Source organism: Gobius niger (genome assembly GCF_951799975.1).
Source record: "Gobius niger genome assembly, chromosome: 4".
NCBI lineage: Eukaryota > Metazoa > Chordata > Actinopteri > Gobiiformes > Gobiidae > Gobius > Gobius niger.
Window position 1 is genome coordinate 38229548 of NC_136855.1, and position 15964 is coordinate 38245511.

At 41.9% G+C, this 15964-nt stretch overlaps 2 protein-coding genes across 2 annotated transcripts; one reads left to right on the forward strand and one right to left on the reverse strand.

The window, feature by feature from the left end:
* Window positions 1-1290: 1290 nt before the first annotated feature.
* psma4 (proteasome 20S subunit alpha 4) lies at window positions 1291-8636 on the reverse strand. Its single transcript, XM_079555790.1, has 9 exons — window positions 8554-8636; window positions 8173-8198; window positions 8048-8090; window positions 6488-6650; window positions 6332-6409; window positions 4450-4538; window positions 4241-4371; window positions 4046-4169; window positions 1291-1523 (listed from the first exon to the last, which is right to left on the reverse strand). Exons 2-9 carry the CDS (start codon window positions 8173-8175, stop codon window positions 1369-1371), a joined length of 786 nt encoding a protein of 261 aa, XP_079411916.1. The 5' UTR covers window positions 8176-8198; window positions 8554-8636; the 3' UTR covers window positions 1291-1368.
* Window positions 8637-12936: 4300 nt separating this feature from the next.
* Window positions 12937-15512, forward strand: LOC306962296 (solute carrier family 25 member 44-like). The gene is made up of 3 exons (XM_079555407.1): window positions 12937-13599; window positions 15042-15169; window positions 15265-15512. The coding sequence occupies exons 1-3, from the start codon at window positions 12972-12974 to the stop codon at window positions 15454-15456; spliced, it is 948 nt and encodes a 315-aa protein (XP_079411533.1). The 5' UTR covers window positions 12937-12971; the 3' UTR covers window positions 15457-15512.
* Window positions 15513-15964: the final 452 nt, after the last annotated feature.

A 15964-nucleotide genomic window follows, 5' to 3' on the forward strand; every position in this document is an offset into this window, starting at 1 on the left:
TGAGTTTGCGATGTGTTTTTTTGGGGGGGAAGATTTTCCTCAACATCTGCACCGGTGTCACTACTTTGGTGTGAGTCACTCCTCTTCTCCCGCTTTATGAAATTACAATAAACTATGTCAAGGTGAATTATCAATATTATAATCCCAGCAGAGTTAATTTGCATAATGAGCCATGAGCTTTAGGTTTTGGCAGATTTTTACAGGCTTTATTATTGTCTTTATCACTTGCTTTGGTATTGGGCTGGTACTCGGTATCAGCGAAAAACCAACAATAGTTTGCTGCAGACCTGCCGTGATAGTGCGCCCTCTGCTGGTAGGAGCAGATCCACAACAGTATTTGTTAAAGAGGGGGTATTCTGCTTTTTTCAATCCCATAGCACCAGTCTATATCACACTACAATGATGAAACCTTCTGTTGGTCTGTAAATGCAGTAAATTTGAATAACTGCCTTGTATAAAATGTCTCTCTCAAAATGGCTGTAGTGAATGTCTTGAAATAGGCCTCTGTCTCTTTAAGAACCTCTGAGCCTTTCCGACACGCCCCCTCCACACGCTGTCTGTGGCATCAGTGGGGAGGGGGTTCTGCTGAGGAGCAGTGGTTGGTTACTCGGCTGGTGACGAAAGCTCGGAGGCGTCTCCAGGAGGTGGGGGCGTTCCTAGGAGGACTCAGGCAAACCTATCCCTAAAATGGCCGCCATCAGAGTTTTTACAGATTACTCAAAAATACGTGAATGTGCCAAGGCAACACTTCAGGCATGTTTTTAATGAGGGAGTGACAGAATAACATGATGTAAAGCTTGAAAAAGTCAATTTTGCATAATACTATGTTTTACAATTAATAGGTTTAGTCTAGTCGTTAAGATTAGGGTTAGGTTAGGGTTGTTCGGTTTAGATTAGGATCGTTTATGAACAAAATAACAAGCAATTTGTATGCTGTTCAAAATTATGTTATCTTTATCAACAGAAGCATCTAATTACCCTTTCCAAATGTGCTCAGAAGAATTTTGTTGTTTTCATGAAAAAATGTAAATATCTTGCCTATGAACTCAACATCAACCTTCCTAAAAGCTGATCAGTCTAGATCCGCCTTATCCAGCAGAGGGCGCACTCTCACAGTGGATTTGCTTCACGGTAGATTGGCCTCAGCGTTCCCCTACTCCGAAAAAGTGGCATTGGAACAACACTAGTTTATTTTGATTTAGTGGCTTCCTAAAAAGTACATGCACTGATTACGATCCACCTCTGGGACCGGTAAAAGTGAAATAAATAAATCGATAGGAAACATATATGTGAAATTTGAAGCTTTTAATGTAAAAGACAGAACAATAACAGGTGCAGTGAAACCATAAAGAACCTGGCGGCAGGCGCTCATTTGTCTTTCTCCTTCTGCTCTTTGTCTTTCTTGTCCTTCTCAGCCTTGGCCTCCTCAGCCTCGTGCCGCTTGATCAGCTCCTCCACCTCCTTCTGCTTCAGGACCTTGATCTTGGTCTTGCCGTCCTCCCGCGTCAGAGTGGCGATCTCCACTGGAACACAAGGGAAGTCACGATTATGATCCTCATGGTAAAAAGGGAACGGTTTAGCTTTCGTGGTTCGGTTCATGGTGCATCACGGTGCAAGTGTGATATAAACAATAGGTTGGTTTTGAAATAGCCTGGACATCAGCAGGACAAACCATTACAAAGACGTGCAGAGCTCATGTGTTTGGAGAGTCTACAGCCCAGTTTTGTTTTTGGCAGCCCTTTTAGTTTTAGTCTTAGTCTTTTGGACGAAAATGCATTTAGGTTTAGTCACATTTTAGTCATTTCAAAATGTGATCGTTTTAGTCAGATGAAAATTAAAAAGGTTTTTGTCACGTTTTCGTCTGTTTCATTATAAGAAGTTATAATTAATTTTGATAAGTCTTGGAAATTGGGATAAATAATAGCTTCTATTGGCTTTTGACAAACAGATGACACCACGATAGGCACTGGCAGAAGTGGTCGGCCGACTGTGAACAGGACTTTTCCCAAAGTGCCCGCTCTCCTCGTCCTCTGATCATCGGTTCGAGATTTATTTATTTTTAACCAACAGCGCTGTCTGCACATACGTAGCTACATCAACGTGCTTTCTGCGTTCATACACCGCGGTATTGAAAACTGTCCTGAGAAACAATAAAGTCCCTGTGACATGGATGTCAGACGCTCTGAGGAGGATGTACGCGAGCAGTGACCGCACGCCACGGGGAGAGAGAGAGAGAAAGAGGCGCCGCCGCCGCATCATGAGCAGCACGGCGCCGCTCCGGGTCACGTTTACCGTGTGTCTCTCACTCCGCGCACAAACTCTGTTTAAGAATAATCTGACCAAAAACTTTCCCCCATTTTTGTCTCGTCTCGTCTCATTGACGTAAACTCGTAAACGTCTCGTCATGTTCTCGTCCCCAAAGAGCTCATTTTAGCTCGTCATCGTTACGTTATCGTCATTAAAAAAGGGGCGTCAACGAAAAGATGTTATCGTCTTCGTTGACGAAAACAACACTGGTACAGCCTTGAGATTAGCGGAAAGTGATGACACACATACGCTCTAGACCAGGCGTTTCAGACATGCGGCCCGGGGGCCAAATGCGGCCCGAGAGATAATTACTTATTTATATTATATGCGGCCCGTCGGTAAATTGCTTTAAACACGTTAGAACTACATTTCTCATGCGGTAGCGCCAACGCTGCTGCGGACGCGAGAATTACAACATCAGCCGGGGAAGGAGATGTGGCGCTTCTGCAGACGACCAAGATCAACTTTTTTCAACAACGACACGGACTAAAAGCAGCGACTGTGAGAGAGGAGCTTCTGAAACAGGTGGAGACGTCAGAACGCGAGGGAGAAACTTCAGTTGTTCAGCTAAACACGTTCTGGAAAAGTTACAGCTGCAGCAGGACAAAAAGCACCTTTACCATATTTACCTTTAGGACACTGCAAAGCGAACACATTGTATTAGTGTTTAAAAGCGTCACAGCAGTAAAGTGAGAAGCCTTTTCTCTCCATCTCTCTCTGAGCTACATTATCAATGAATTTAATCTTTATAAAGGACACATGTGCGAACACATGATCCATAGTTAAATTAAATATGGAAATGTATGAAAATACTGCAAATAATTACAGCAACATTGACAGTAAGAAATATAAGCCCCATCAGTTCTCTAACTGTAGGTCACAAAAAGGATTTTGGAAACCTTTAGAAGCTTAAACATGTGCAGATAGTTGATAGATGTACAGTCTATTTTAAGTTGCATTATAGCAATCAATAAAAAATTGCTAAATCATAACTGACTAATATAAACGCTTCGTCTGTTGCGGCCCCCGACCAACACTGGGTTTGCATTTTTGGCCCCCAGTCCAAATGAGACCCCTGCTCTAGACTAAGGTCACATTCACACTCGGTTTGATTGGGAACCAAAGTTGCATAATTGTTTCAGCTTTACGTTCACAACTCTTTTTTGTCAATCAAACCAGCATTCTAAATGCAGAGCTCCTCTGCAGCCTGTGGGGGCGCTGCATTAAAACCCTTTCCATGAAAAACAACAAGAAACACGCTTCTGTGATTGGTCGATTAAGCTCCACTTCCTGTTCCGTCTTATGGAGCGGTTTCAGACTGTGACTGTGCTGGTTTTTCTTTCTGCACATTTTAATATGACAGTAACAGTGACTACGCTCAGAACACATGGATCATTTTAGGGACAAAATGGGAGATAAATGAGAAAATATTCATCATGAAATGAGATGAGGCCACACGAGGCAAAACCGGGACTAAAGAAAGACTAAAGCAGGACTAAAGCGGGACTAAAGCAGGACTGGCGGCCCCCTGAGATATTTTTTCTTCACATGACAACTCCGAAGCCTCCGGGCAGAGACATCGAAACCTACTTATGACGACTGTCCGAGGGAAAGAGACGTGGAACAAGGTAGTAAACATGATCTGATCAGGGCTTTGCTCCCTGACCCAAATGACCCGCTTCTGAGTTCGTCTGAACCGGATCGAGACCCACGTTTTCAGCTGGACCAGGGTTCGTACCTTTTTCTGCCGACAGTTTGCTGACGTCCATGGTTTTGTTGAGGACTTTGACGGCAAGGGCCAGGGCCGAGGACAGGCTCATCTCCCCCTCTTTGAAATCCTGCTTCAGCATGGACACGGCCGCCTGTGACAGACACTCGTTAAAACTGAAACCGATCCAAACCTAAACCCTCTCCTTCCCCCGACTCCACTCACCGCGCTGTTGTTGCCGATGCACGTGGCCTTCCAGCCGCCGTAGTTTCCGCTGGGGTCGCTCTGGTAAAGCTGGAAGCCGTAGTGTTTGTCCCAGCCCATGTACAGCAGGGAAACGCCGAAGGGCCTTTTTCCTGTCGCAAAAAGTCAAGCTCGTTTAAGGAGAAGTCGACAGACGGTGCAGAGGTTGTGTATCAGAGAGAACGTGTTACCTCCGAACTGTGTGTAGGCCTGTTTGATGTCACACAGAGCCGTGACCAGCTGCTCGCAAGGAATAGGCTCCTGGTACTGCAGCAAATACCTGCAAGGAACGTTTTTCAGATTCAAAACCAAGGCAGGCAATAGATTAAAAAAAGGATAATCATGTAATCATTTTCCTAGTCTCATAAATCTCTTACACTTTCTAGAAGTGGCAGATACTGATCGGGTTTCATTTAAAGGGACTATACAGTGTTGTTTTTGGCAGCCTTTGTAGTTTTAGTCTTAGTCTTTTGGACGAAAATGCATTTAGGTTTAGTCACATTTTAGTCATTTCAAAATGTGATCGTTTTAGTCACGTTTTAGTCAAACGAAAATTAAAAAGGTTTTCGTCAAGTTTCATTTTAAGAAGTTATAATTAATTTTGATAAGTCTTGGAAATTGGGATAAATAATAGCTTCCATTGGCTTTCTATAGCTTTTGACAACAGATTACGCCACTTTAGGCACTGGCAGAAGTGGTAGGCGGACTGTGAACAGGACTCACTCCGCGCACAAACTCTGTGAACGATCTGACAAAAAACTTTCTCCCATTTTTGTCTTGTCTCGTCTCATTGACGTAAGCTCGTAAACGTCTCGTCAAGAGCTCATTTTAGCTCGTCATCGTTACATTAGCGTCATTAAAAAAAAGGGGCGTCAACGAAAAGACATTGTTATCGTTCGTTATTCGTTGACGAAAACAACACTGAGACTATACAGTTTAAAAATGCTTAAATTAAGTATTTTCCTCCCCCTACATGTTCCAGCCATGTCTTCATCTGTAGAATGAGCTCAGACCTGTTCACCACAACTGCCTCTAAAATCCTGCCCTGTCACTCAAAAAGGTGTTACTTCAGGTCTGAAGTGCCGTCATGCACGAGCTTAATATAGAAGCTGCAGTTACACGTATGACCCGAAGTGGCAGTAGTGAGTATAAAATGGCTAAATTGCATCTAGCCCCTTTAAAACATTATTTAGAAGTGATTGGATTCACAAACCCAATGTTGTGGTTAGAAGTCCTTTATATCACATCATAACATCAAGCACGTCATTTTGAACATTGTCTCCACTTTTATACACCTTAATGACACAGTCATGTGACCTTAGGTGTTGAGAGATGTTGGATCTCAGAAATGACAGTGATATTAGCCATAAACCAACAAAACAAAAAACTGCATTTTTACAAGCGCCGTAGTTTCTGTCATGCAATTCTTACCTGCCAATTAAAAAACCTAAAGAATAGGTTCTTTAGAATGTTGTGATGTCACATTAGCTGGAATGTTACACATTTTCTGTTACCATGGAAATCGGCCATATTTGTGGGTACCAGTGTTCAGTTAATTTTAGTCCAAGTAATGTTTTTGCTGACGAAAATTGGACTAAAATGTCCAGATGTTTTAGTCGACTAAAATCAGACTAAATAAAAATGAAAAGGAGAGACTAAAATTACCCAAACTTCTATTGACCGTCTGAAAGAGCTTCAGATCATTTAAATTAATTTCCAAAGGATCAGCTCTGAGCTTTGTTCATGTGGAGCAGCTCCATGAAGCAGAGGAACAAGATTAAATATGATTAAAACAAATATTATAAACGCAAAGTCGACTAAATTTGTCTTAAATTTGTCGGTGCAGCCCTTGAACCCCTGTTCTACTGCCCACAAACATGGGGGGTTTCCATGGTTACAGTGACCATTCCATTCTGAGGTCTGTATGCCTGGTCTTTCCCTCTTTTTGTATGCTGTATGTTACTCCAATCATTATACCATTTACAATACAAAATCAAAATGCATAAATACACCAGGAGAGCAGCATTGGATTCAAGAAAAGATTATGGCAGAAAACCCCAGCTCTGGCGTTACCTCTGTGCGATGAGACGCAGCTCGTTTGTGAGGACGTTGGCGTCGGACGTGATTCCAGCGACACTGCAGGCCATGTCCCTGGCGGATCACAACACAGGTCAGTTAGTCCGGCTCTGGAGGCGCCCGGAGGAGCCGGACGACACAAAGGTCACTCACTCGTTCAGCTTGTAGATCTTCTCGGAGAAGAACACCTCGTCCAGGAGTTTGTGGATGTTGCGTCTCTCGGCCGCCAACAGAACTCCGTCATTGGCCAGAATCCCCAGGCACGTTCCCGCGTGACCGATGGCCTCCATGGCGTACTCCACCTGATAGAGCCGCCCTGTGGAAGAGAGGGAGAGGAGGCGTGTAACAAATACAATTCAACCCATCTACTACTTTTGTGCAGCGGCAAAGTGACAAAGTATTCTTTTTTTATTATTCTTTTTTTTAAAGGAATAGGCCACCGTTTTTACATACTGAGATAGTAGTAGTTCGAAATCCGTGCAGTAATCTTCACTTTACTGCGCAGTAATCTTCACTTTACTGCGCGGATGCCAAATTACTCCTGGTATTATTACGCCTTACAATATAGTTCCCCCTTTTATCCGCTTAGAAAATCCACATTGTTTAATTTTGTGTAATTATACTTTGTAGTGGAACACTTCACGTAACCATATTTAAATAGGGAAAACGTGGAAGAGCTTGGTAGCTTCTATCTTGACCAGCTTTGGAGCTATAGAGGAGAGAGGGAGAGGCTAAATGCTAACGCCGTCTGCGCTGTGTTTACGTGACTGAAGGCACGGGTGAAGATCAGACAGGTCCTAAAGAACTCGTCAAAGCTCAGGTAAGAACATATCTCAGTATGTAAAAACGGTGGCCTGTTCCTTTAAGCTTTCTGCTCAGAGGAAGAAGGTCCTGCTGTAATAATGTGCCATGAAGAACAGAGCTCAGTTCAGGATTTTTTGTTGTTTTATTATCTCAATCCAAATACTAGTATAAATAATTAGGATGTTTAACAATCTTTGTTGCACCGTGACTTTTCAGTTAGAGAAAGGGTTTGCCATTGCAATTCTGTTTGTGTTGATGCACTTTAAATAAATATATATTTATATATTTTTAATATATTTACAGTTTGCAGTATTTTGGCTCTAAAATTAGAGCTGGGGAAAAAAAATCACCCAGCTCTAATTCTTCATCTTCAGCACATCCACAAAAAAAAGGCATTTTATCGATTCTCAGTTAAAGTTATTAACCTCTTACCCCGCCTGAACCGGGGGTATTTTGTCCAGTTCAGCTTTACCCAAATCTAAAAGCTAATAATGCCTAATTTGAAAGCTAAGCTCAACAAAAAGTGATCGCAACTTTTTTTTCTCTCACATTTCAGTGTCTGTTTTTGTGACTTTTTCATGTTTCTTTTTTTCAATGCTTGCCATGTTTTGATCACTTTTTTGTTGCTTTTCGGGCACGTTTTTGTTGCTTTTTCGCCATGTTTTTGTCACGTTTATGTCATTTAATTGTCAAGCTTTTGTTGCTTTGGGGATTAATACGTTAACTCGTTAAAAAAAGGGCAAAGAAAAATAGTCCATCTCATCGATTTGTTATATTCATTCACTTTTCTTACATAGCTTCTATTATATGCATGAACAAATATCCCCTATACCATTACACAGAACAGTATAAATTAATAAACGAAACCAAACACCCGGTAATAGGAGGCCTAATAAAAACAGCACTTGCCTTCAGGGGAAAATATTGTCGTTCTGGAATCATATCTTCGAGACTAAAAACGGAAAGTGAAAGCAACAGATAAGCAAATAATCACAGTGTAAAATCACTTTAACAAAGAAAAACAAGCTTCTTACCATTTTTCTGCAGCCCTGGGTTTGTCCTGTTGGATAAAAACAACTGCTGATTATTTTGACACCGGTAACTGCAGTTTGTGACAAAACAAAATATATTCTCATTAGCTCCCATGCAAGATTATGAGTCTTCTATATTTATTTTCAGCTATGTTTAAAAAGAATATAACAATGTTGAAGATAAAGTCCGCAGGTTTGAAAGCGAACAGCAGATCGGCAGAATGAATCTGCAATATTAGGACATGCTAAACTGTTAGCATGACACTTTAATCCACTTCAGAAGGCGTAAATGTGCGACTTAACACGGCTAAACTTACGTACTAGCTTTAAATCACCATATTACCGTATACGACTTATGTTAGTGGTAATTGTGAGTTACAATACCTGTCTAAATGTGTTGAATTAGCTTACTTCCCCGGACAGGAGCAGCACTACTTTCAATTTGCGGTTTCCTTGTGCGTGTGGTGATGAAGTGACAGCTCAGCAGCGCCACCTCTCGGCTGGAGGCTTTCTAGGTGTAGTGTCAAAAACAGCATCCTTCGCCAAATTAATACAAACAGCGCGAAAACGTAGGCATTGCATTTGGTTGGTTATGAATGAATTTTATGATCCTCTAGTAGTGCTAGTCATGTAAGTTTTAATATACGTTTGAGGGGGAAATTAGTTAACCGTTTTATCCGACTCCTTCCTTGTCACGAACCCCACGTCGCACGTTCGCAAAGGGGTGCTTATTGTGACGCAACACCGGAACCCGAAGGTGCGCCGCGGTCGCTGATTGGCTGATGCCGGAGCATAGTTTGAATGAGATGGGCACGGAGCTCAGCTGACGTTTAGCATTTTAGCTCCGACACATCGACAATAATATCTACCAGTATATATTCATTATTATGCGCTTTGGAGAAGAATTATTGAACTGCGGATATGTCAAAGAAAATCACATGGCTTTAGAATAGTCGCCAGCGTGTGAAAGGTAAGCAAAGTGATGCTAGTCCAGCACATGACAATGCTAACTAACATCCGAGATATAGTAAAATAGAATAATATCGATTTCCATCATTTATTCATTAACTTTGTTTGATTAGTTTCTTTGTTTTGTTATAGGAAAAGAATAATGAAGTGTTTAAAAAATGCGTTGTTTTGACGTTATGTCATAAATACATTAAAGAATGTGTAACGACTGTAAATTGACTTTGCATTCATAGTCTTTTTGCTTTAAATATGACTCTGTAGCACGTTTAGCTTAGCATGTCGACCTGTTTACAATGACCTTTGAACCTTGAGGACATTACACTACAATGATATGTGGGTAATAAAAGGTTCACAATATTGTTCCCTCTGTGGGATTTTTTCACACTATTTTATTTCATTATTTACAATACATTTTGATATCTCAGTTCTGTGGTACTTACAAAACAGCAAACTGTGTAAAATTACAACAAATAGACACATGATGCCTTATTTTAAACATTTTGAATGTGTAATGAATTTATGATGTTTTTTATTGACAGTATCACCCTCCCTTATTCAGGAGTTGTATTAGAGGCAATATTTCCAGTTAAAAAAAGGGAGCAGTACCTCAGAATTCAAAGTGACTCATGGCTCGATACCAAATAAAGATGATAATATGATATTGTCACACAAAACATTTTTTTTTTTTTTTTAATGATACAGAGTTTAAAACAACTGTAGCTGCTACGTGTAATTGGTTTATTAATTCCAGAGGTCAAGCTGTATAAGTTCTGTGGGCGATTTCACAGGAAATATTAAAACTCTAAATTTACATAAGGTCTGACTCCATAAGATCATTTTAAACACATTTAAACAGTTAAGTTTAAAATATTAAAGTATCAAAAAGGTCTCGCCAAGCGTGTTCGTTGATCCCAAGGTCCAAGAAGAAACCACCAGAATTCAGTAGCTTTAGTCAAAGAAGATTTATTCCCTATAACAATTACAATTCTAAACACAGATTCTCCGAGCGCTAAAGTCCCTACACTAACACACACACGGTGCTCGAGCGGGGCAGTCCCGGGAAAAGCACCTTCTAGTCTGCGCTCTTACAATATATATTATCAAAAATGTGACGTTCACGAAGAGATAGGAAATGAGTTGAGCTTAGGCCAAGGTCACCAAGCTTTTCTCTGAGTAGTTTTCCACTAGAAGTGTCTTCCTGATGCCTTATTTGGAGTTATTTTTGCCCAGACTGGTGTTGGCACCTGGACGTCTCCATAGATATGAGCAAAAGAATGCAAGAGCGAGAAATGGGGTATTGTTACAGCAATGTGCGTGTGAAAAGATTGGTTTTCAGCTGAAACTTAAAGCACATAGATTAAATTCATCAAAAACATTCCATAGCATTATAAAATATAACATTAGCTAAAAAACCTAAATTTCCCACAGTTTACTTTTCGAGATATTTCGAGAGCACTAGCTTAAAGGAACAGGCCAACGTTTTTTCATACTGTGATATGTTCTTACCTGAGCTTAGACAAGTTGATCCGTACCTGTCTGGTCTTTGTGCCTGTGGAAGAGCGTGGTCGCTTCCAACTTCACCCCCGTTTGGAGCTACAGGGATACATTGGAAGAGGCCAAATGCTAACAACATCTTTGGTGGTTTTGCGTGACTGAGGGCACACAGAAAGACCAGACAGGTACGCATCAAATCATCTAAGCTCAGGTAAGAACATATCTCTGTATGAAAAAACGTTGGCCTGTTCCTTTAAGCACACTTGGCAATAGGATTCATGATTGGACTCATAATTAAAAAAATGAAAGGACATTCTGTTCCTGGTGCAGAAGTCAACCATGCCCTGCAGCCTTAACATTTAAAATGCAAAGTCAAAATTAAAATGTAAGAATCTCGTGCAGGATCAGTAATATATCGATATTTTTTTGCGGTATATTGTGCAGCTCTAATCGCAACAAGTTTGATTTGCTGATTGCATCTATTTAAATTTTAAATCTGTTTCATTTTTTTTTTTGCTCTAAACAGCAATACTTCCCTTCACCAGGGCTGTCACAGTGAATACTATATTAACAGTGTTAAATAAATGAAAAAATAAATAAATAAATACATTTTTGGGCTCAATATTTATCGTCAGTGCATTGATGCATTTTCGTGCCATTTTTCTAATGTAATACTTAAAGCAGTACTACGTAACTTATCTGTGGTCCCTCTGGGCATTAACACAAGTGTTAATGGGATGACTGGGGTCTTTCATCTCCCCCTAGTGTCTCTGGCCAGAAAACCACAATTGCAACTTTCCTGCCTCCGGGTCAGAGGCACTAATGGAATCATGAAGAAGAAGCTAACAGGCTAATGGGTAAAGCTAACTGCGGGCTAGCGCCACTTAAACAGTATTTACAGCCATGTTTGAGTGAAAGAAATGATCTCCATTGTGTAACTGGATGAACAATATCCCTCTGTCCCTTTGTCTTTCCTGTCAGCGTAGTGTTTACTCTCACGGACAATTAATGAGTAAAACAACATAACATGCTATGACACCTGCAGTGGCGCTTATGGGCCTCTAGGGGCATGAGTTACTTAGTACTGTTTTAATTTTTTACCCAAATTATCTTATGTCTCAATGTATTTCATGCTAACTGTGGGATATTTTAAGATGAAGTACTTTTCAAACCAAGCTTAACTGTCATTTTCAAGCTTTTAACCTCTTACCACCCGCCAAAACCAAATCCATTCTCTCCTCTATGCCATTTCCCTTATGTGTTTTTGTCATTTTTTAAATTACTTTTTTGCTGGATTTTTGTCTTTTTTTGTTGGATTTTTGTCACTTTTTTGTTGGATTTTTGTCTTTTTTTTTGCTGGATTTTTGTCACTTTTTTTGCTAGATTTTTGTCTTTTTTTGTTGGATTATTGTCACTTTTTTGTTGGATTTTTGTCTTTTTTTGTTGGATTTTTGTCATTTTTTTGTTGGATTTTTGTCTTTTTTTTGCTGGATTTTTGTCACTTTTTGTTGAGTTTTTCTCATTTTTGTCGCGTCTTTTGGTCACTTTTTAGCTTTTTTTACATCCTCATTTTCTTCTCGTTTTTTGCCTCTATTTTGAAGAAGCTTTTAGATTTGGAGAATTTGGAGAAAACATGTTCAGGTGGGAGTTAAGAGGTTAAGTTAGTTTCTGCGGCATCATAAGGTCTTCAATGTATTTCATGCTAACTGTGGGATTTTTTAAGATGAAATACTTTTCAACCCAAGCTTAACTGTCATTTTCAAGCTTTTAACCTCTTACCACCCGCCAAAACCAAATCCATTCTCTCCTCTATGCCATTGTTATTTCCCTTATGTGTTTTTGTCACTTTTTTATTACTTTTTTGCTGCTCTTCTGTCACTTTTTTGCTGGATTTTTGTCTTTTTTTTTAAATGGATTTTTGTCTTTTTTTTTGCTGGATTATTTGTCACTTTTTTGTTGGATTTTTATCTTTTTTCTGCTGGATTTTTTGTCACCTTTTTGCTGGATTTTTGTCTTTTTTTCTGCTGGATTTTTGTCACTTTTTTTGTTGAGTTTTTGTCATTTTTGTCTTTTTTTTGGGTCACTTTTTAGCTTTTTTTGTTTTTGTTGTCCTCATTTTCTTCTTGTTTTTTGCCTCTGTTTTGAAGAAGCTTTTAGATTTGGAGAATTTGGAGAAAACATGTTCAGGGGTTAAGAGGTTAAGCTAGTTTCTGCGGCATCATAAGGTCTTCAATAACATCGTTTATCTTTCCTTCCTCATTATACTGAACTTTGGATTTTGTTTCGGTGACAGGCCCGCCTTCATCTCCCTCCAGGTCGGCCCTCGCCCCGCGCTCACGATGCATCAGAAGGGGAACATCCAGATCATAGAATGGGAGGACCTGGACAAGCGCAAGTTCTACTCCTTCGGCGTGTTCATGACCATGACCATCCGCGCCGCCGTGTACCCCGCCACGCTCATCCGCACGCGCCTGCAGGTGCAGCGCGGCCGCTCCGTGTACAACGGCACCTGCGACGCCTTCGTCAAGATCCTGCGCAGCGAGGGCGTCCGGGGCCTGTACCGCGGCTTCCTGGTCAACACCTTCACGCTGATCTCCGGCCAGGCCTACATCACCACGTACGAGGTGGTCCGCAAGTACGTGTCGGCGTACTCGGAGGACAACACGCTCAAGTCGCTGGTGGCGGGCGGGTCGGCGTCGCTGGTGGCGCAGAGCATCACGGTGCCCATCGACGTGATCTCGCAGCAGCTGATGATGCAGGGCCAAGGGGAGCACCTGGGCAGGTTTAAGGTGCAGTGCGACGCCGACCCGGGGAAGCCCAGGAGGGTGTTCGGACAGACCCGGAACATTATGGGCCAGATCTTCGCCACGGATGGATTGCGGGGGTTTTACAGAGGATATGTGGCGTCTTTGCTCACGTACATTCCCAACAGCGCGGTGTGGTGGCCGTTTTACCACTTCTACGCAGGTAAGGGATAAGGAGGACTGGCCCCGCCCTCTGGATATTTTTATTATGGTGTGCAGGGGCGTCCAAACTGTCCAAACTAATCGAGGGTAGGGCTGGCCTGGCCGTGGGAACCCTGGGTGCTGAGGGCGCTGCAGCACCTCCTGGCGGATAGTTTGTGAACTGCAGGCAATATCAACCCCTTAACTCCCACCTGAACTGAGCACATTTTCTCCAGCTTTACCCCAGTCCAAAAGCTTGTGGAAAAAAGGTGTGAAAAAAGCAACAAAACTGAGACGAAGACAAGGATGAAAATGTAAAAAAAAGTGAGAAAACATTGACGAAAAATGGAGGAAAAAATGGACGAAAAAGTGATAAGAATTTGAGAAAAAAATGCGAATAATTTGACGAAAAAGTCACGAAAAGGTCACGAAAATTTGACAAAAATGAGACGACTGCCCAACAAAAAAAGTGATGAAAAAATCTGACGTGAGGAAAAAGATCCATTTAGTTTTGTAGGTCTTTCGAATGAGGTGTTGCACTGGCCTACAGGATTTGGGTAAAGCTGAACTGGAGAAAACGCTCTCGGTTCAGGCGGGAGTTAAGAGGTTAATAAATAGGATTTATGCACAGAAAAAGTATTTTGGGGGTACATTTTGTCCCTCAGCGCCCCCTAACTAAAATATCTTCCCACGGCTCTGAGGGCTGGGTATCGTTAACCTTTTACCCAATGTGCGAAATACCCGTCAATATTGGGGGGGGGGGTCCCCATTTCTGAATTGTCTAGTCAAAATCCTTTGTGCTTCTCCCCAGTCCCTCTGCTGCCTGTGTCAGCTCCGCCTCCGTGAGCTGCTGGAGAGACTCCAGACAGACTCCAGACATAACTGAAGTTATTTTTAATCCAGGACTCCTGGACTACTTTTGTAACGCGCTCATACACGTGAGAGGAAAAGGCCAACATTACGACGTATTTCTGCTCCCCAGCATATTTATCTAACTACAAAACCGAAAATATGAAGCGGATCTTTCTCAGATAAGTAGCTAAACGCTAGGGATGCGCTGACTACATTTATGGATTAGTTTAAGTTCTATATGCAAAAATATTAGTATAGGTGTCTAAAAAAAGTATTGCATTGTATAGGTATCGTAAACCCAAGTATCACTACATCACCTTGAACCTACCCAGACAAACATTTATTGATTTGAACTTCCGATAAAAACCTTTTGCAGTTTGGGATTGTAATCCTGACTCCCACAGGTACAGACTTCAGAAATGTCTGTTCAAGATGAAAAGGGCGGCGCGAGACACATTATTGTTATTTGTTTTAGTGTATTTATTTAACCTCCTAAGTCCTAACTCCCTCCTGAACCGAGCACATTTTCTATAGCATGGAACTGAAGTCTGTGTTCAGTAATCTATATTTTGAACTGTCTGTTTCGTGCCTCTGTTGTTCTGACCTCCACAGAGCAGCTGTCCAGACTGGCTCCCTCTGACTGTCCTCACCTGGTGCTGCAGGCCATGGCCGGGCCTCTGGCTGCGGCCACGGCCTCCACCGTCACCAACCCCATGGACGTGGTCCGAGCCAGAGTTCAGGTCCGTTTCCTGCCTCCAGAGGGCGACATTTGACTTGGAGGAGAGTGGGTTGGAGAACATAAACACAAACACCCGTTTCTGCGTGTCTCCTCCAGGTGGAAGGCCGCAGCTCCGTGGTGGACACCTTCAAGCAGCTGGTCTCGGAGGAGGGCTTCTGGGGCCTGACCAAAGGACTGTCCGCCCGGATCCTCTCGTCCGCGCCCACCGCCCTCGTCATGGTGGTCGGATACGAGACGCTGAAAAAGCTCAGCCTTCGCCCGGAGCTGGTCGACTCCAGACACTGGTGACAGGAGGTCCAGGAGCTGAACAGGGACACAAGCTGGAAACACAGCCACAATACTGCTGCTACAGGACCTTTGTATGAACTGTGTAGTCTCCTCCACTCAGAGTTTTAACAAAGGAACAGAGGTGACGACACTCCTGGCCTTCTCTTGAATATTCAGTATGTGTAACTTGAATTTTAAAATGGGAAATGTGCTTTTAATGCAGGTCTATGTGATGTCATTGTAAGAGGCATGTGTTCTCCGTCAGTTCAGTTGTTTTTGTCTTTAGACCAATGTAGAAAATCCACAAAGAAACTGAACTTATTTATAAATCGTTTGTGAAAATGTCAACAATCCTGAAGCCACATCTGAAATCGATCAGGTTAATAAATATCCATTTTAACTGTAAGGGTCTGGGATGTTGTGATTTCGTTACGCGACAGTGGCTCAGATGAGAAGGGGAAGCTGCAGTGAAGTGCGCCCTCTGCTGGCAAAGACGGATGCACGACGGTATCAGCTCTTTGGAAGATTA